The following is a 21,552-nucleotide window of genomic DNA, read 5'->3' as shown; positions in this document are numbered from 1 at the left end:
TGTGTGATCAGGTCCCGCGAAGCTCTCCACCTTAACTCGCCAATTCTGACTGATCTAAGATAAAAGCAAAAACAGCGGAGATCTGAAATCAAAACAGAATGTTCTGGAAAAACTCAGCAGGGTTGGCAGCATCTGTGGAGAGAGTGAGAGAGAAACAGAGTTAAGCTTCTGAAAGATAAAAGGCCATCGCGCTTCAGTCTCATCAGTTGCGAAGAAAAGATGAATTGGATTCCGATCCGTCGCTCTGTTTCTTTCTCCCCAGTTGCTGCCAGACCTGCTGGGTTTTTCTGGAAATTTCTGTTGTGGCTTTAGCTGCTGACGTACACACTGACCCCCAGTCAGGCAACCGCCTCAATTTGAAAATTCTCATCCTTGTTTCCAACTCCCTCTCTCTCTCTTGCCCTCCCTATCTATCTCGGTGACCTCCTCCAGCCCCTCAATGCCTCCGAGATATCTAATGCTAATTCTGGCCTCTCGAACATCCCGCTTCCCGCTCCCCGCGATTTTAATTGCTCCGCCATTGGCGGGCGTGTTTCCCGCAGCCTGGGCCCTTAACCTCTCGACCGCTCCCTTAACCTCTCGACCTTGCTTCGAGACACCCCCTTTTCGACCATTGCTTTGGTCGTGACATCTCCCGATTCCCCTTCAAGATATTTAACCGGTTGCTAGGTCTCAAGTGACCACCAGGTGGCAGATCTGAACCAAAAAATCAACAGCTCTGTCTGAATAGCTGGTTGACCCTGGCGATTTTTACAGCTGGACATCATTAGAATTAATCTCTCGGGGTCTCCCACCCCAAATGCAGTCAAGTTTCACTATCTGGGCAGCTGAAGCGAGGGACAAGTGGGATTTGTTTTAAGTTTATTTCAAAGAATTTCATAGAATCCCTAACTTTATAAGTTTATAAACTTTATAAACTTGATCCCAGCACCATGCTAAATTGCCCCTTAGTGTCAGGGGGACTAGCTAGGGTAAATGCATGGGGTTATGGGGATTGGGCCTGGGTGGGATTGTGGTCGGTGCAGACTCGATGGGCCGAATGGTCTCCTTCTGCACTGTAGGGATTCTATGAATAAAGAATTCCCAACGTGACCGGGACCTGACTAATGCAAAGAACCAACTCAAAGCGGTACACGAACAGTTGGAAAATAAAAAGCAGGAGTTAGAAAAGTTACAAGCGCAACTTAAGGGAGTTAAGACCAAAAACAAAAGCCTTAAAGCTAAGAACCAAGATTTAAAGAACCCATCTTGTATAGAACCAACCCTGTCTTGAAGAGTCCGTATCGGGGGCAGACCAGGTTATCCTAGCATGCAGCAAATGGGAAAGAAACAGCGAGATGTGCAGGAGTGCGAGGTTGCCTTAGATGCAGACTCAGGGTCCTCAACGACTCTAGCGAGACAGCGACACTGCAGAAGGGACCTTTGACAAAAGACACGCACCCTTCAGGAGAGCCCGACCTAAGATTAAGTCTGAGACAACCACGGCAGATGGGAAATCCATTAAAGAGGGCCAGTACATTTACCACCTGTTACACAAACCAGCAGGTCCAGAGAAAATTGATAAGTGGTCTAAATTGCCTCACCCTAAGAAAGGGGGCTTGAAGACCTGGGATCAATGAAACTGTCTCAAAGCTTTCCACCAACTCCACCCATGGGACAGAGCTAATCCCCGGCTTGGGGTCACTGTCTGTGTGGAGTCTGCACATTCTCCCCGTGTCTGCGTGGGTTTCCTCCGGGTGCTCCGGTTTCCTCCCACAGTCCGAAAGACGTGCTGGTTAGGGTGCATTGGCCGTGCTAAATTCTCCCTCAGTGTACCCGAACAGGAGTGTGGCAACTAGGGGATTTTCACAGCAACTACAACGAGAGGTGAAAACGGCTCTGGGTCATAGGGTCATAGAGTCATAGAGATTTACAGCATGGAAACAGGCCCTTCGGCCCAACTTGTCCATGCTGCTCTTTTTTTCTAAACCCCTAAGCTAATCCCAATTGCCCACATTTGGCCCATATCCCTCTATACCCATCATACCCATGTAACTATCTAAATGCTTTTTAAAATTGTACCCGCCTCTACTACTACCTCTGACAGCTTGTTCCAGACACTCACCACCCTCTGTGTGAAAAAATTGCCCCTCTGGACACTTTTGTATCTCTCCCCTCTCACCTTAAACCTATGCCCTCTAGTTTTAGACTCCCCTACCTTTGGGAAAAGATATTGACTATCTAGCTGCTCTATGCCCCTCATTGTTTTATAGACCTCTATAAGATCACCCCTCAGCCTCCTATGCTCCAGAGGAAAAAGTCCCAGTCCATCCAGCCTCTACTTATAACTCAAACCATCAAGTCCCGGTAGCATCCTAGTAAATCTTTTCTGCACTCTTTCTAGTTTAATAATATCCTTTCTATAATAGGGTGACCAGAATTGCACACAGTATTCCAAGAGTGGCCTTACCAATGTCTTGTACAACTTCAACAAGACGGCCCAACTCCTGTGTTCAAGGTGAAAGCGGCTCTGGGTGAAGACGAACAACAGCTAGATGCAGGTTGGGCGCCATCATGTGGTGGCCACAGATATTCACCGCCCCCGGCCAAAACGGACAGAGGATAAATAGCGGCCTGTCAACAGAAAGGTGTTGAAGACATCTGGGAATACGACGAACTGTTTAGGACTGTGTGGATGGGATATTCGGGAATAAGCAATGGTGGACCTGAACAAATGGATACCAGCACTTTTGTTCCGATGAAGGTCGCATTTGTCACCAGCCTAAAGCCAGAGTCGGCGAAGGTGGTACAGCTTAAACTTGCCAGAATGGGACAAAATTGGAACAACATTGGGAGCCTTGGTGGAGTGGTGTAACCAAATAGATCGGGACATGGGCGGCACAGTGGGTTAGCACTGCTGCCTCACGGCACCAGGGACCCGGGTTCGATTCCCGGCTTGGGGTCACTGTCTGTGTGGAGTTTGCACATTCTCCCCGTGTCTGCGTGGGTTTCCTCCGGGTGCTCCGGTTTCCTCCCACAGTCCGAAAGACGTGCTGGTTAGGGTGCATTGGCCGTGCTAAATTCTCCCTCAGTGTACCCGAACAGGAGTGTGGCAACTAGGGGATTTTCACAGCAACTTCATTGCGGCGTTAATGTAAGCCTTACTTGTGACTAATAAATAAACTTTAAAACTTAACATGGGAGCTAAAATCCCACGCCTTGCGAGCAGGAGAGAAACCCGAGTGTCCCGCAGAGGGAGATTTCCGGGAAAATGCCATTACTGCGGAAGGTCACTGGGTGAAAGAATGCCACGCCAAGCAGCGGGATAATGGACGTCAGGACACCATCCGTCTCAGCCTGAAGAGGAAGAAAGTTTGGAGAGGTTTAAGCAGCTCACAGCAGAGCAATAAGATGTGTTGCTCGTCGCAGCAAAAAACTGGAAGAGCCCGCCCTCGCCCTGACCGCCTTCTTGCGCTAGTGGAACAGAGGGGGGGGCGGTGGGATATATGTAACGGTGAGGGTGAGTGATCAAGACATAGACTGTCTACTGGACACCGGAGCAGAGTTAACCCATCGACCGCTGAAATATAAAAGACATTTCCCCATGAGCAACGGCTGGTTAACACCAACCGGGGCCAAGCGGAGGTAAAGTAAAACTCCAATGGACCAAACCCACTACAATTCATCTCAGTCCTCATAAAGTGACTGCCTGAATTTGGGTGGGCCTGGTACAACAGGCCTTACTCAGAATGGACGTCCTGATTCAGATAAACTCCTCTTTGGAACATGAAGAGTGTAAAGTGACGTGGTCTATCAATCCCTTTGAGAAAGGAAGATTGGGCGAACCACCCAATATGGGCCCGAGGTAAGAATGATTGCGGCCTACTCCAGATGGAGCCAGCCTCATTTACGGGAAAACCACCATCCTTTTACATTTTTAGGTGTCCAGATCACCAACAACCTGTCCTGGTCCCTCCCATGCCGACACTATGGTTAAGAAAGCCCCACCAATGCCTCTACTTTCTCAGACTAAGGAAATTTGGCATGTCAGCTACGACTCTCACCAACGTTTACAGATGCTCCATAGAAAGCATCCTTTCTGGTTGTATCACAGCTTGGTATGGGCTCCTGCTCTGCCCAAGACCGCAAGGAACTACAAAAGGTCGTGAATGTAGCCCAATCCATCACGCAAACCAGCCTCCCATCCATTGACTCTGTCTACGCTTCCCGCTGCCTTGGCAAAGCAACCAGCATAATCAAGGACCCCACGCACCCCAGACATTCTCTCTTCCACTTTCTTCCGTCGGGAAAAAGATACAAAAGTCTGAGGTCACGCACCAACCGACTCAAGAACAGCTTCTTCCCTGCTGCTGTCAGACTTTTAGAACATAGAACATAGAAAAGCTACAGTAGCACAAACAGGCCCTTCGGCCCACAAGTTGCGCCGAACATGTCCCTACCTACTAGGCTTACCTATAACCCTCTATCTTACTAACTTCCATGAACTTATCCAAAAGTCTCTTAAAAGACTCTATCGAATCCGCCTCCACCACCACTACCGGCAGCCGCACACCCACCACTCTCTGAGTGAAAAACTTACCCCTAACATCTCCTCTGTACCTACTCCCCAGCACCCTAAACCTGTGACCTCTTGTGGCAACCATTTCAGCCCTGGGTAAAAGCCTCTGAGAATGCAGAGGCTTTTTGAATGGACCTACCTTGCATTAAGTTGTTCTTTCTCTGCACCCTAGCTATGACTGTAACACTGCATTCTGCACTCTGTCCTTTCCTTCTCTATGAACGGTATGCTTTGTCTGTATAACGCACAAGAAACAATACTTTTCACTGTATGTTAATACATGTGACAATAGTAAATCAAATCAAATCCTGAACCAGACACTACCCTATCAGCCCAACATTTATCGCCAGCATCTTACCAGTTATTCAACAACTGGAGAAACAAGGCATTAATCAAGACACATAGTGCGTCTAACAGTCCCCTATGGCCAGTAAAGAAATCGAATGGAACTTGACGTTTGACCATCGACTACAGAAAGGCCAATCAATGCATTGATCAAAAGTACTTCCCAGTCATCCGCCTAGTTAACGGATTTTGGTCGGTGCCGCTAGTACCTGAGGTCCAACCATGCTTTGCCTTTACGGTCCAGCAGCAACAGCGTACCTGGAACCGGCTACCACGGGGGTTTCACAATAGCCCCACGGTATTTCACATGGCCTTACAAAGCCACTTGCGAGAACTACCCACATTGGCCTGCACGGTTATCCAATACGTGGATGATATCCTGTTAGCCTCCGACACGGAAGAACCGCACCTGCTTACGCACCCTGCTGGACCACCTGAAAGGACACAAGGCTAGCATCATCAAAGCACAGCTAGTCCAAAGAGAGGTTGTCGACCTGGGGCAGAAGATTTCAGAGGGAAAGAGAGAACTTATCCAGGACAGGGCCATTCGGACCACCAAACAGCCCTCTACGGTCCAAGAATTGAGATCCTTTTTGGGTCTGTGCAACTTTAACAGAAGTTGGGTGGACTCTTACACACAGGCAAGGTTTTGTGTAAGGACTACGTTCCTAGATGGGGAGTCCCGAACAGTGTTGACTCCGATCAGGGGACCCAATTCACAGGTGCTGTCTGTAAGAGGTCTATAGGCTGTTAAACATCGCCTGGAATCTACACTGTCCTTATCACCCACAGTCATCTGGAGCAAATGAACCAGACTCTGAAAGATCAACTTGCAAAATACCACCAAGAAGGGACGCCATGGCCCCAGGCATTACCAATAATCCTTTGCAGTTTCAGGGCAACCCCAGATAGGACCACGGGCCTTGAGTCCATTTGAAGTAATAACCAGAAGACCAATGTCATTGCCTGGGACTATTGATTTGCGAAAAGCTGATTGCCACTTGACGCGTGACACCATAAGACGTAGGAGCAGAATTAGGCCACTCGGCCCATCGAGTCTGCTCCGCCATTCAATCATGGTTGATATTTTTCTCATCCCCATTCTCCTACCTTTTCCCCATAACCCCCCTGACCCCCTTATTAATCAAGAACCTATCTATCTCAACACTTTGCTGGACTATTGTACAAGTGTGACTATTGTTATCAGTTCTGTTACCCAGCAGGTTTCCACAGCTAGGGCGACCCACCTGAAGACAGCCACGACTTCGGACCGGGAAGTTGTGTCTACGCGAAGAGGATACGAGAACCCGCTAGGAGCCAAGTGGGAGGGTCCATTCCAGGTTTTACTAACGACCCAAGTAGCAATGGAAGTCCAGGGGAAGAAGGCCTGGATCACATGTGCGAGAGAGCCCCCCTTGTGGCTCCAACTAATGGAAATTTGTTCTTATCTGTTACACGCATCACGGTATCTTAACATGTTCAAACTCAGTATTGTGTTATTTTGTATGTTAAGCATTTATCTACTCCCAGTCTGCCAATCCCCTGCACCTGAGGAACCTAGTAAGAGTTTTAACAACACCAGGTGAAAGTCCTGTGGTAAACCACTGTTAGCTTATTGCCTGTGTGTGTGTGTGTGACATGCCTGGACACATCCTTGCTGGCCCTGCCTGAGACCCCTCCCCCCTCTGGTCCAGGTATAAAGGCGACTGCTCCCCACCCCCCTGCCTCAGTCTGGACCAGTTCATCGGCATGGGTGTGCTCCAAGTCTTTTGCTAATAAAAGCCTCTTTGTTCTTGCATACAAACTAGTCTTTGCTCGATTGATGGTGCATCAAGCCCAACAGGTTTATTTGGTAGCAAATAAACCTGTTGAACTTTAACCTGGTGTTGTTAAAACTCTTACTGGGTTTACCCCAGTCCAACGCCGGCATCTTCACATCATGACTACTGAGGAACCTAAACAAGTGACCAAAGAGTTACAGGTGAACACATTCATGTACCTGGACTACACCTGTGCCAAGAGAGGTAATCTCCCTGACAGTTCAGAAAATATCACCAATTTGGTTAGGCGCATTACAAAAGAAGTGGAAAAACTGAAACATCCCCCACCTTCCACCTTGTGGAGCTGGGCGACTGGTTGGCTAGGTTCAACTGGAAGCTCCCAGTTGCAAAGACTTGTGTCATTTTTTTTGTTATTCTTGTAATGATTTGCTGCAGTGTCTTATTTCTTAAATGCAGGTGTAACCGTGTAATGATAATGGAGAGGGGTAAATCAGTGATGATGAGGTGTAAAGAGAACAGGAAGGAAACCATTCCCACAGCTGAAGGCCGTTTCATGTATGTGATTCAAGATGGTTAGATAGGAGGAAATTGTGGGATCCTCTGTATGGTTTGCCCAGTTAAAAGGCTTTTAAGGTATTTCTGCCCCATGTCACTAATTGTGCTCTGCTTCAAGCTGACGCAAGCTAATTTGGACACATCAGCTTGGAATTCTGGGTCCGGCCGAGAGATGTAGCTACATTCTCTGAAACTACAACGTAAGGTCAACAGGAGCTTTTTCATTGCCACAGAAGCAAGTTGTTGATGCAGCTAGAGATTGCTTGTACACAACTTGTAATAATACAAGTATTCAGTTATATTGTAGACACAGATCGATGATTAGTTAGTTCAATCCAGACTATGTTTTAAGTTGTTCGATCTCTTTTGTGCTGGCTTTTGCCTGCTCTCTCTCCCCCTCTCTCTTTCTGAGGTAATCTTTATTTTGCCCTGTCTGCAAAATGCTTATAAAAGACGCTTAAATAAAGGATATTTGCTTCGGACCAGTCGTGCTGTTTATTCTGAAGAAATAAACAGACCCTTCAATTGGCCATGCTAAATTGCCCCTTAGTGTCCAAAGATGTGCAGGTTAGGTGGATTGGCCGTGCTAAATTGCCCCTTAGTGTCCAAAGATGTGCAGGTTAGGTGGATTGGCCATGCTAAATTGCCCCTTAGTGTTCAAAGATGTGCAGGTTAGGTGGATTGGCCATGCTAAATTGCCCCTTAGTGTCCAAAGATGTGCAGGTTAGGTGGATTCATGGAATAGAATCATAGAAACCCTACAGTGCAGAAAGAGGCCATTCGGCCCATCGCGTCTGCACCGACCACAATCCCACCCAGGCCCTACCCCCATATCCCTACATATTTCACCCACTAATCCCTCTAACCTACGCATCTCAGGACACGAAGGGGCAATTTTAGCATGGCCAATCAACCTAACCCACACATCTTTGGAGTATGGGAGGAAACCGGAGCACCCGGAGGAAACCCACGCAGACATGGGGAGAATGTGCAAACTCCACACAGACAGTGACCCGAGCCGGGAATCGAACACAGGTCCCCGGAGCTGTGAAGCAGCAGTGCCAACCACTGTGCTACCATGCCGCCCTGGATTGGCCATGCTAAATTGCCCCTTAGTGTCCAAAGATGTGCAGGTTAGGTGGATAGGCCATGCTAAATTGTCCCTTAGTGTCCAAAGATGTGCAGGTTAGGTGGATAGGCCATGCTAAATTACCTCTTAGTGTCCAAAGATGTGCAGGTTAGGTGGATAGGCCATGCTAAATTACCTCTTAGTGTCCAAAGATGTGCGGGTTAGGTGGATTGGCCATGCTAAATTGCCCCTTAGTGTCCAAAGATGTGCAGCTTTGGTGGATTGGCCACGCTAAACTGTCCCTTAGTGTCCAAAGATGTGCAGGTTAGGTGGATTGGCCATGCTAAATTGCCCCTTAGTGTCCAAAGATGTGCAGGTTAGGTGGATTGGTCATGCTAAATTTCCCTTTAGTGTCCAAAAATGTGTAGGTTAGGTGGATTAGCGGGATAAACACATGGGGTTATGGGGTTGGGGCTTGGGTGGGATGTTCTGTTGGAGAGTCGGTGTACATGATGGGCCGAATGGCCTCCTTCCGCTCTGTCGGGATTCTATGATTCAATCCAATGGCAGTTCACAGTCAGCAAGACCCTCTTTGGGCCTGCCACCTGGTATATTTTCTGATTTTCTGTTTGCGATTGCCCCACTTGTTCAGCTAATTATGTTTTGCAATGTGAGTAGAATTTGCTGTGTGGTTTCGGATTGCGATTGAGACGCCTGTTGAAGGGGGAGGGGGAAAGAATCTCCGTCTGGCATTGCTTTGATTTTGGATTTGGAAATGAGGCTATTGAGAGACACTTAATGCTGATGACAAGGTGCGTGTAAGGGCCCTCGACGAAGCGGTCCTCATTCCTGACGTCAGTGTCTAATCACAGCGACCACTCTCCCAGCAATTTCATCCAGATTGATTCCAAACCAGTCAGTAAATGGCTTTCCTGATCAAATTGTCATCGAAATAACCCCGAAACAGACTCTGCCTGGAACGCGGCGGTGAAAGGACGGGCGAAAATTTAACCGTGTGAGGAACTTCCTGCACCTTTAAGTGCCCATGGTTAGAGGGAGGCCATTTAGCCCCTCGCATCTGTACCAATCACAATCCCACCCAGTCCCTATTCCCGTATAGCCCTCATTCACCCTGCTAATCCCCCTGACACTACGGTCAATTTACCATGGCCAATCCACCTAACCTGCACACCTTTGGATACCAAGGGTAATATAGCATGGCCAATCCAGCTAACCTGCACACCTTTGGATACCAAGGGTAATATAGCATGGCCAATCCAGCTAACCTGCACATCTTTGGATACAGTAAGAGTTTTAACAACACCAGGTTAAAGTCCAACAGGTTTATTTGGTAGCAAATGCCATTAGCTTTTGGAACGTTGCCCCTTCGTCAGATGGAGTGGAAATGTGTACATTTCCACTCCATCTGACGAAGGAGCAGCGCTCCGAAAGCTAATGGTGCTTGCTACCAAATAAACCTGTTGGACTTTAACTTGGTGTTGTTAAAACTCTTACTGTGTTCACCCCAGTCCAACGCTGGCATCTCCACATCATCTTTGGATACTCAGGGACAATTTAGCATGGCCAATCCACCTAACCTGCACATCTTTGGACACTAAGGGGCAATTTATCATGGCCAATCCACCTAACCTGCACATCTTTGGACACTAAGGGGCAATTTAGCATGGCCAATCCACCTAACCTGCACATCTTTGGACACTAAGGGGCAATTTAGCATGGCCAAACCACCTAACCTGCACATCTTTGGACACTAAGGGGCAATTTAGCATGGCCAATCCACCTAACCTGCACATCTTTGGACACTAAGGGACAATTTAGCATGGCCAATCCACCTAACCTGCACATCTTTGGACACTAAGGGACAATTTAGCATGGCCAATCCACCTAACCTGCACATCTTTGGACACTAAGGGGCAATTTAGCATGGCCAATCCACCTAACCTGCACATCTTTGGACACTAAGGGGCAATTTATCATGGCCAATCCACTTAACCTGCACATCTTTGGACACTAAGGGGCAATTTAGCATGACCAATCCACCTAACCTGCACATCTTTGGACACTAAGGGACAATTTAGCATGGCCAATCCACCTAACCTGCACATCTTTGGACACTGAGGGGCAATTTAGCATGGCCAATCCACCTAACCTGCACATCTTTGGACACTAAGGGGCAATTTAGCATGGCCAATCCACCTAACCTGCACATCTTTGGACACTAAGGGGCAATTTAGCATGGCCAATCCATCTAACCTGCACATCTTAGGACTGTGAGAGGAAACCGGAGCACCCGGAGGAAACCCACACAGACACTGGGAGAATATGCAAACTCCACACCGAGAGTCACCCAAGGCCAAAATCAAACCCGGGCCCCTCGTAGTGTGAGGCAGCTGCGCTAACCGCAGTGCCACTGTGCCGCCCAGTAGGTCTGATATGATTAACACTCGCAGCGTGAAAACTCCACTGTTTGTCCAAACCCTCTTCAAATCCTTTCTTGGGAAGATATCCCTCTGGATAATAAAGGTAGAAGTTTCAGTCGCTAAAGATGACAATGTCATTTTTGAATAGATGAGTTATTTTATTATTTACAGCAGTAAGAATGTTGACAGGTCCATTTTGCAGTTGTGTGTATATATTTCACACAATGTTTCCAAGTTGACCATATCCTATCTGAACCATCTCCCTGTCTACCTCAAGTAGTTCCCAGTGAGCCCCACATTATTCGCTGATATCTCTGTCAAATGAGCGGTTCATACATTCGTCCATTTTTGGCCCCTTGCACGTCCTCAATTTTGATCCCTCCACCCCTGCTGACCGCACCCCTCACCTTCCTCGCTTCTAAGATTTGAAATTCCCTCCAACTCTTCCATCGAGATGCTCCTTGCTCACCAATCCCTTGGCCGCCAGTCCAACAAACACCTTACATCGTCAAATCTCGCCTCACGCCGTTCCTGTGGAGGGCCGTGGGGGTGTTGTGACTGCGTGAAGAGGCACCGTATAGATGCCAGTTGTTGTTTTATTGCTGTTGGCACCATCAGGAAAGACCCCCTGCCCCACTTCTCTCCCGAAGGTGCCAGGCCTCCCCAGCCATTGTGACCCCATGGGTCACCCCTGTCGTGCGGGAGTCATGGTTGGGAGATCACCGCAGGAGAGACTGGAAGGCGGCAGGCGGTCCACGGCTGGATTTTACCAAGGGGTGGAGGACTTGGGCTTCACTCAGCCGTGTGGGCCCCGGGCTCGTTTGCCTGCCCCTTTTGCCCAGTTGGCGGGGGCAAACTCGGAGTGCCCGGATCGCCGAGTACCCCAGTGTGACCTCAGCTACCTCAGCACAAAGAGAGCGGCCAAATCCTGGGCGTTGTCCCGGCCACATCCTTGACCAGAGGGGTTGAGTGTTAGCTAGCTGTGCACACTGAGCTAACCTTCGTTTACCGCGATAAAGCTTCCTCACCACAAGGCTACCTGTCCACACTGGTCTCCGCCAGCCTATTGTTCATGATCGCCAAGGCTCCGACGCCACCGGAAAAGCCGTGGTACCGAGAGTGGCTTTGCCTGGGGCCCCCGTTGGCCGTCTCCGAGAGTTGCTTCTGCATTATGGCCAGGGACACCTTGTTGGAAGCCAGGAAGTCCTTCACAGAGATCATCTCCCCCGACATCCGGCGCCCATCAGTCTCGCTGTCGTACACCGTCTCCACGGAGACCTCGTGCCGCCTGCTCTTGACGGCGGCTGGGTGGACTGCGTTCCAGTGAGCCCGCGCCTTCTTGCCGCCCTGGCACCAACGGCAACGCCGGCACTCCATCCTCTCCAGGATCCAGTTGAGGAACTGCTTGATGACGATGGAAGAGACATTGAAGAGGGAGTAGAGGCAGCAGACGCCCATCAGGATGAGTAGGAAGTTGCCAGCCCGGTACAGGCTCTGGTTGGCGTAGGCCGTCCGTTGGCTGCTCACCAGGTCGCCAAAGCCAATGGTGCTGAACGCCACAAAGCAGAAGTACAGGGACTCGGCGTAGGTCCAGTCCTCGATGGGCGAGTACATGGCCGAGGCACAGCAGGAGATCACCAGTGACGCCAACCCCAGGATCAGCATGACGTAGTAGACAGAGGGCTTCCAGTCATCCAGGCTGTCCACCTCCCCTGAGTGGCCGGAGCCTCGGCGCTCCGGCAGCCGCGCGGTCGCACTCCACTGCACCTTCCGCTGGTGGAACCAGCGCAGGACGTAAGCCAGTAGCGTGATGGTCCTCTCCAGGAACAGGTTGAAGAACAGGATAGTGGCGGCACAGCCCACCAGGCCGTAGAATATCAGGAAGATCCGGCCTCCGACGGTGACCGGCGTGGCCATCCCGAACCCTGTCGGCAAATCAAACAGGAACAGTCAGCACAAAACATTCCGCCATCACCAAAGTCCCATCAGCCCCCCTCCCACTTAGAGCCAGGCCAGGCCACACCAACCAAACCAGGCTCCCAATCAAAGGCCGTAAAGAGATAGCCAGAGTATTGACCAGAGGGGTGTAACATGCAGACAAGCCTTATTTAAATACAATTAATGAGGGAAGTGGCGGCATCGAGGTCACTGTCTGCGTGGAGTTTGCACGTTCTCCCCGTGTCTTCATGGGTTTCCTCCGGGTGCTCCGGTTTCCTCCCACAGTCCAAAAGATGTGCAGGTTAGGTGGATTGGCCGTGCTAAATTGCCCCTTAGTGTCCAAAGATGTGCAAAATTTGCAATAGAAAGTCCAGTTCAGTTTACATTGTTCATGTTCAGTTAACATACACATCTTTGGACACTAATGGGCAATTTAGCATGACCAATCCCCCTAACCTGCACATCTTTGGACACTAAGGGGCAATTTAGCATAGCCAATCCAACTAAGAACATAAGAACATAAGAAATAGGAGCAGGAGTAGGCCATCTAGCCCCTCGAGCCTGCCCCGCCATTCAATAAGATCATGGCTGATCTGATAGTGGGTTCAGTTCCACTTACCCGCCTGATCCCCATAACCCCTAATTCCCTTACTGATCAGGAATCCATCTATCCGTGATTTAAACATATTCAACAAGGTAGCCTCCACCACTTCAGTGGGCAGAGAATTCCAGAGATTCACCACCGTCTGAGAGAAGAAGTTCCTCCTCAACTCTGTCCTAAACTGACCCCCCTTTATTTTGAGGCTGTGCCCTCTAGTTCTAGTTTCCTTTCTAAGTGGAAAGAATCTCTCCACCTCTACCCTATCCAGCCCCTTCATTATCTTATAGGTCTCTATAAGATCCCCCCTCAGCCTTCTAAATTCCAACGAGTACAAACCCAATCTGCTCAGTCTCTCCTCATAATCAACACCCCTCATCTCTGGTATCAATCTGGTGAACCTTCTCTGCACTCCCTCCAAGGCCAATATATCCTTCCGCAAATAAGGGGACCAATACTGCACACAGTATTCCAGTTGCGGCCTCACCAATGCCCTGTACAGATGCAGCAAGCCATCTCTGCTTTTATATTCTATCCCCCTTGCGATATAGGCCAACATCCCATTTGCCTTCTTGATCACCTGTTGCACCTGCAGACTGGGTTTTTGCGTCTCATGCACAAGGACCCCCAGGTCCCTCTGCACAGCAGCATGTTGTAATTTCTTTCTATTTAGATAATAATCCAATTTGCTATTATTTCTTCCAAAGTGAATAACCTCGCATTTGTTAACGTTATACTCCATCTGCCAGATCCTCGCCCACTCACTCAGCCTATCCAAATCTCTCTGCAGACCTTCTACGCCCTCCACACGATTCACTTTTCCACTTATCTTTGTGTCGTCTGCAAACTTTGTTACCCGACACTCAGTCCCCTCCTCCAGATCATCTATATAAATGGTAAATAGTTGAGGCCCCAGTACCGATCCCTGCGGCACGCCACTAGTTACCATCTGCCAACCAGAAAAGCACCCATTTATTCCGACTCTCTGCTTCCTGTCGGATAGTTTCATCAGGTTCATCAGGTCCCGGGGATTTATCTACCTTGATGCGTTTTAAGACTTCCAGCACCTCCTTCTCTGTAATATGTACACTCCTCAAGACATCACTATTTATTTCCCCAAGTTCCCTAACATCCATGCTTTTCTCAACAGTAAATACTGATGAGAAATATTCATTTAGGATCTCACCCATCTCTTGTGGATCCGCACATAGATGATCTTGTTGATCCTTAAGATCGACTTAATGTAAGTTGGGTCCATTCAAAAGTCTGATGGCAGCAGGGAAGAAGCTGTTATTCTAACCTTGTATTAATCAGCACTAATAGCTGGATTTTCATTTGAAGATACTTGTATGTGTAAACATTAATTAATGACGTTTGAAATAACCTTTTCCTTTATCGCCCCAGCTGCCAATTTGTTTGAATTCCTCCCATCATGGTACTTGGGCACTGCTAATGGGTTCAATCGTAATCCCTTTCTGCTTCCAAAGCAGCATTTAGAAACCATAGAAACCATAGAAACCCTACAGTGCAGAAGGAGGCCATTCGGCCCATCGAGTCTGCACCGACCACAATCCCACCCAGGCCCTACCCCCACATATTTACCCACTAATACCTCTAACCTACGCATCTCAGGACACTAAGGGACAATTTTTAACCTGGCCAATCAACCTAACCCGCACATCTTTGGACTGTGGGAGGAAACCGGAGCACCCGGAGGAAACCCACGCAGACACGGGGAGAATGTGCAAACTCCACACAGACAGTGACCCGAGCCGGGAATCGAACCCGGGACCCTGGAGCTGTGAAGCAGCAGTGCTAACCACTGTGCTACCGTGCCGCCCCATTTGATGGCATTGTGCAAGGAGTGAGTGGCTGCCAAAACGATAGCTCAACAGAACTATCGTTAATGATTCACTTCCGTTACAGACCTGAGGCGCTGATAAATGACAAATCAAACAATTGCTTTCCTGCCTGTATCTCCTTGATTTGCTGCAGTTTATCTGCTACCCCTGCCCAGTGGAAAAAGCCCACACCATTGCCCGCTCATGGCTGCCTGGGGACAAACACTGCCTGATGTGTTACTGACGCACGCTAACAGCAAGGCACCAGGTTCAACGAGGGTCGCCAACCCCTCCAGGACTGGCCTGGACTCCCCAGGAAGCGAAGATCAATCTCCAGGACACTGCTGTGTGCCACCCTGTAGAAAAATCCAAGATCCCGGCACAGTCGTTAGCACTGCTGCCTCACAGTGCCAGGGACACGGGTTCGATTCTCTCACTCTCTGTGTGGAGTTTGCACGTTCTCCCCGTGTCTGCATGGGTTTCCTCCGGAGCTCCGGTTTCCTCCCACAGTCCAAAGATGTGCAGGTTAGGTGGATTGGCCGTGCTAAATTGACCCTTAGAGTCAGCGGGATTGGCAGGATAAATATGTGAGATTATGGGAATAGGGTCTGGGTGGGATTGTGCAGACTCGATGGGCCAAATGGCCCCCTTCTGCACTGTAGGGATTCTATGATCGATGATCGCAAGAAACTACAAAAGGTTGTGAATGTAGCCCAATCCATCACGCAAACCAGCCTCGCATCCATTGAATCTGTCTACACCTCCCGCTGCCTTGGCGAAGCAGCAGCATAATTAAGGACCCCACGCACCCCGGACATTCTCTCTTCCACCTTCTTCCGTCGGGAAAAAGATACAAAAGTCTGAGGCCACGTACCAACTGACTCAAGAACAGCTTCTTCCCTGCTGCTGTCAGACTTTTGAATGGACCTACCTGGCATTAAGCTGATCTTTCTCTGCACCCTAGCTATGACTGTAACACTGCATTCTGCACTCTCTCCTTTCCTTCTCTATGAACGGTATGCTTTGCCTGTATAGCGCGCAAGAAACAATACTTTTCATTGTATACTGATATATGTGACAATAATAAATCAAATCAAATCATCGGGATGTTAAAAATAGATCAATATTTTTGTATTTTCTTTGAATACTTCTCTTTACCGGATATAGAAATATTGAAAATGGGGGAAAAGGCTGATTGGCTGACAGTGAAACGTCATCCAATTGGGTAACGAGTCTTTGTGCTTTCCGATTGGTGTAGGAAGGCCGTACGTCACAAGAGTGGGTGTGTTGGCCGACTAATGGCTGGAGGGCGGGTGGGGAGGGTGGCAAGTCATGTGATGGAACCGACAGTGAATCCCAGTTGGCAACCCTACTGGGGCCAGTCTGGTATAGGACGCACTCCGAGGTGCAACAATGGCCAAGAATCGAGCAGCACTGTTCCGTTTCATAAGACTGAAGTTGTCAGGGACTCTGTGAGAAGGGCTCAGCCCCCATTCTCATTGCCCCTTCCTGCACACGCTCAATCGCCCAATCTCCCTGTTCTGCCCTGAGGCAGCAAGCAGGGGTGGCCTATTAGACCCTCTTCCTTCTGCTCAGTCACCCAATAAGATCATGGTTAATCCTGCACTTTCCTGTCCCTTAGTGTCCAAAGATGTGTAGGTTAGGTAGATTGGCCATGCTAAATTGCTCCTTAGTGTTCAAAGATGTGTAGGTTAGGTGGATTGGCCATGCTAAATTGCCCCTTAGTGTCAGGAGGAGGCCATTCGGCCCTTCGAGCCTGCTCCGCCATTCATCACGATCATGGCTGATCGTCCAACTCAATCACCTAATCCTGCTTTCTCCCCATAACCTTTGATCCCATTCACCCCAAGTGCTATATCCAGCCGCCTCTGGAATACATTCAATGTTTTGGCATCAACTACTTCCCGTGGTAATGAATTCCACAGGCTCGCCACTCTTTGGGTGAAGAAATGTCTCCTCACCTCTGTCCTAGATGGCCGTCCAGAGCCACAGCAATGTGGTTGACTCCCAACTGCCCTCAGGCAACTAGGGATGGACAATAAATGCTGGCCCAGCCAGAGATGCTCATGTCTCATGAATGGGCCGCCTCCACAGGTTGATTGGCTAAAAGAGCATAGATTGAACCTGAACATGGCCAACTGCACAGCCCAGGGAGCAACCGAGGGAGGGCGATCGCTACTTCTTCCTAAAGCTGTATGGAGAGCGGGGAGAGTTGTGTCTCACCAAACACTGTGCACCAATGGTGGGTAACTTGCAGCCCCGGGTCCCATCGGCCTATCTGGGTTCTGAGTGCGGCCCCCAGCAGACATTTTGATGACTGTTGTCCATGCAGGGTTGCCACATTCTGCTGATTTCCATCCGTGTAGTTGTTTTCCCTCCCTGAATCCTCAGACTGTGACCCCTGGTTCTGGACTCCCCGACCATCGGGAAAATCCTCTCTGCATCTACCCTGTCTAGTCTTGTTCGAATTTTATAAGTCTCTATGAGTCTCCCCCCTCATTTGTCTGAACTCCAGCGAAAACAATCCTAACCTAGTCAATCTCTCCTCATACATCAGTCCCGCCATCCCCGGAATCAGCCTGGTAAACCTTTGCTGCACTCCCTCGAGAGCAAGAACATCCTTCCTCAGAAAAGTAGACCAAAACTGCACACAATACTCTAGGTGTGGCCTCACCAAGGCCCTGTATAATTGCAACAACACATCCCTGCTCCTGTACTCGAAACCTCTCACAATGAAGGCCAACATCCCAATTTGCCTTCCTTATAGTGCTGGGGAAGGTAGTCAGTCTTTGGTGTGATGCCTCTCGTTGCTGACCAGCCCACCCCACACTCTCAAGGCGTGCCCTTGCTGGATGGCAGGGGGAGAGTAGCGGGCGACAGGTCAGAGGTGCCCAGAAGGAAGAAAAACAGTTTGGACCAGTACCCTATTTCCCAGTATTTCTTTTTTTCCTTGGGGGGTGGGGGGGGCAGGGAGTGGGGTGTGGGGGCGGGGGGGGGGTGGTGGGGAGAGACCAGGAGGGGAGAAAGAAAAGAGAGAGGAAAAATAAAAGAGTGGGGACAAAAGACCATTGGGCGAATTTGATCGTAATGAGAGCAATACGTGATAAAAATCTGAAATCAGGGGATGTGTTGTATCACATCCGTTCAGAGTTTAGCTCGGAATTTAAAAAACCATCTGTCAAGCATGTTTCAGCAGATATTAAAAAACCAACAACTACTTCAAGTTTGTAAATCATTTCAAACCAAACAGAATCCCCGGACAACTCTGCTGCAGTTGTATCTGCAAAATGTGACTGACAATCGCCAGAAGGAACAGACAGTTTGGGCCTGTATCCTTGCTTCCCACTTTTTACTGGCGCTTCATCTGACAATTTACAAGACCAGTTCGGAACAGTATCCTCACTCCCCCAGTTATTTTTTTCTGGAAAAGTATAAACAATTAGTTAACAAGCAAGAGACACAGAGAGAGAGGGGGAGACAGAGAGAGATAGAGACAGAGGGACAGAGGGACAGAGAGAGATAGAGACAGAGGGACAGAGAGGGAGAGAGAAACAGAGACACAGGGAGAGATAGAGACAGAGGGACAGAAAGAGAGAGAAACAGAGACAGAGAGATATAGAGACAGAGGGACAGAGAGAGAGACAGAGACAGAGACACAGGGAGATATAGAGACAGAGGGACAGAGAGAGAGAGAGAGAAAGAGACAGAGAGATATAGAGACAGAGGGACAGAGAGAGAGAGAGACAGAGGGACAGAGATATAGAGACAGAGGGACAGAGAGGGAGTGAGGGAGACAGAGACACAGAGATAGAGACAGAGGGACAGAAAGAGAGAGAAACAGAGACAGAGAGATATAGAGACAGAGGGACAGAGAGAGAGAGAGAGAGAGACAGAGACACATAGAGTTATAGAGACAGAGGGACAGAGAGATAGAGAGATAGAGACAGAGACACAGAGAGATATAGAGACAGAGACAGAGAGAGAAAGGGAGACAGAGGGAGATAGAGAGGGGGGAGAAACAGCAAGACAGACACACACACACACAAGCACACAACATGGAGAGAGGCAGAGAGAGTAGACAGAGAGAGAGATACAGGGACAGAGACAGAATGAGACAGAGAGAAACAGAGCAACACGCACACACACATACAGAGACACACACAGAGTCAGAAGCAGAGACAGAGAAACAGAGAGAGAGAGAAAAACAATGAGAGAGTAAGAGATGAAGAGGCAGAGAGAGACAGAGTCAGAGAAAGTAAGAGATAGAGAGAGACAGAGAAACAGAAAGAGAGAGAGAAAGAGAGACAGTCACAAAGAGAGTCAGAGACAGAGAAACACAGAGATAGAGAGAGACAGATAGAGAGAGACAGTGAGAGAGAGAGACACAGTGAGAGGGGGAGAGAGAGAGAGAGACAGTGAGAGGGAGAGAGAGAGAGACAGTGAGAGAGAGAGAGAGAGAGAGACAGTGAGAGAGGGAGACAGAGAGAGAGAGAGGGAGAGAGAGAGAGAGACAGTGAGAGAGAGAGAGAGGGAGAGACAGTGAGAGGGAGGGAGAGAGAGAGAGGCAGTGAGAGAGAGAGAGAGGCAGTGAAAGAGAGAGACAGTGAGAGAGAGAGAGACAGTGAGAGAGAGAGAGAGAGAGAGACAGTGAGTGAGAGAGGGAGAGAGACAGTGAGAGGGAGGGAGAGGCAGAGAGGGGAGAGAGAGAGGCAGAGAGAGAGAGAGGGAGAGGGAGAGAGAGAGAGAGAGGCAGTGAGAGAGAGAGAGGCAGTGAGAGAGAGAGACAGTGAGAGAGAGAGAGAGAGAGAGAGAGACAGTGAGAGAGAGAGAGACAGTGAGAGAGAGAGAGACAGTGAGAGAGAGAGAGAGACAGTGAGAGGGAGGGAGAGGCAGAGAGAGAGAGAGAGGGAGAGAGAGAGAGAGAGGCAGTGAGAGAGAGAGAGACAGTGAGAGAGAGAGAGACAGACAGAAAGAGAGACACACACACCCACACGCACACACATACACACACAAAACAGAGACAGAGACACAGAGAGAGATAGAGAGAGAGAGAGAGACAGACACACACACAAAACTGACAGATGGACAGGGAGAGATGCAGAGAGAAAGAGAGAGAAAAAACAGAGACAGAAACAGAGAGAGACACACACACAAAACAGAAACAAAAACACACAGAGAGAAACAGAGAGAGAAAACAGTTGTGTTCCCTGTGGCTGAGATGTGTCTGTGAATCTCTCGGGCAGTTTCCACGCAGACACACACAGAGACAGACACACTCTCTCTCACACACACACAGACACACAGAGACAGACACACTCTCTCTCACACACACACACACACACACACAGATACACACACTCTCTCTCTCACACACACACACACACAGAAACACACAGACACACACACACTCTCTCTCTCACACACACACACACAGACAGAAACACACAGACACACACACACTCTCTCTCACACACACACACAGACAGAAACACACAGACACACACACACAGACACACAGATACACACAGACAGAAACACACAGACACACACACACAGACACACGGATACACACAGACAGAAACACACAGACACACACACACACACAGATACACACAGACAGAAACACACAGACACACACACACAGATACACACAGACAGAAACACACAGACACACACACACAGACACACGGATACACACAGACAGAAACACACAGACACTCACACACACACAGACACACAGATACACACAGACAGAAACACACAGACACACACACACAGACACACGGATATACACAGACAGAAACACACACACACAGACAGATACACACACAGACACACACACACACAGATACACACAGACAGAAACACACAGACACACACACATGGACACACAGATACGCACATACAGAAACACACACACACACACAGACACACGGATACACACAGACACTCACACACACACAGACAGATACACACACAGACACACACACGCACTGACCTATGGTGGACACCACTGTGCCGACAAAGTAGAAAGCTCCGGGGAAGTCCCAGCGGGGTCGGAGTGGCTCCGCCCGGACGCCAGCCACACTGGCAGCCTCGTACTCCCGCAGGAAGGCGCCCAGCTCCCGGCGGCTGATGTTGTGGCAGCGGGTGAAGTTGGCCAGGCGGAGGTGCCATGCCCGCTGTGCCCGCACCTCGGGCGGCCGCTCGATGGCCGAGAAGACGGCAGCCCCGCACAGCAGGTAGAGCAGGATGAAGGCAGCCAGCAGCGCGAAGCGCCCATTGTCCTGGTTCAGCCGCGGCAGGGGGCAACTGCAGCCCACTGCCCTGCCTGCCATGGCAGGACTGACCACTGCCTGGCCAGAGGGATGGATCCTGATGCCAACTGCCAGCCTCTGGCCACCC

At 49.4% G+C, this 21,552-nt stretch overlaps 1 protein-coding gene across 1 annotated transcript; it reads right to left on the bottom strand.

The window, feature by feature from the left end:
* Positions 1-11,154: 11,154 nt before the first annotated feature.
* Positions 11,155-21,485, bottom strand: LOC144511085 (potassium channel subfamily K member 13-like). The gene is made up of 2 exons (XM_078241058.1): positions 21,146-21,485; positions 11,155-12,674 (listed from the first exon to the last, which is right to left on the bottom strand). The coding sequence occupies exons 1-2, from the start codon at positions 21,483-21,485 to the stop codon at positions 11,785-11,787; spliced, it is 1,230 nt and encodes a 409-aa protein (XP_078097184.1). The 3' UTR covers positions 11,155-11,784.
* Positions 21,486-21,552: the final 67 nt, after the last annotated feature.

Source organism: Mustelus asterias, chromosome 24 (genome assembly GCF_964213995.1).
Source record: "Mustelus asterias chromosome 24, sMusAst1.hap1.1, whole genome shotgun sequence".
In the NCBI taxonomy this organism is placed as follows: Eukaryota; Metazoa; Chordata; class Chondrichthyes; order Carcharhiniformes; family Triakidae; genus Mustelus; species Mustelus asterias.
The sequence above is the reverse complement of the archived record's forward strand: the minus strand, read 5'-3'. Positions and strand labels throughout refer to the sequence as shown.

Bases quoted from the DNA above. Each gene is read 5' to 3' on its own strand.
- LOC144511085 (XM_078241058.1), bottom strand. From the start codon at position 21,485: ATGGCAGGCAGGGCAGTGGGCTGCAGTTGCCCCCTGCCGCGGCTGAAC. The intron at 12,675-21,145 runs GTCAGTGCGTGT...ATTTGCCGACAG, and splicing joins CACAGTGGTGTCCACCATAG to GGTTCGGGATGGCCACGCCG.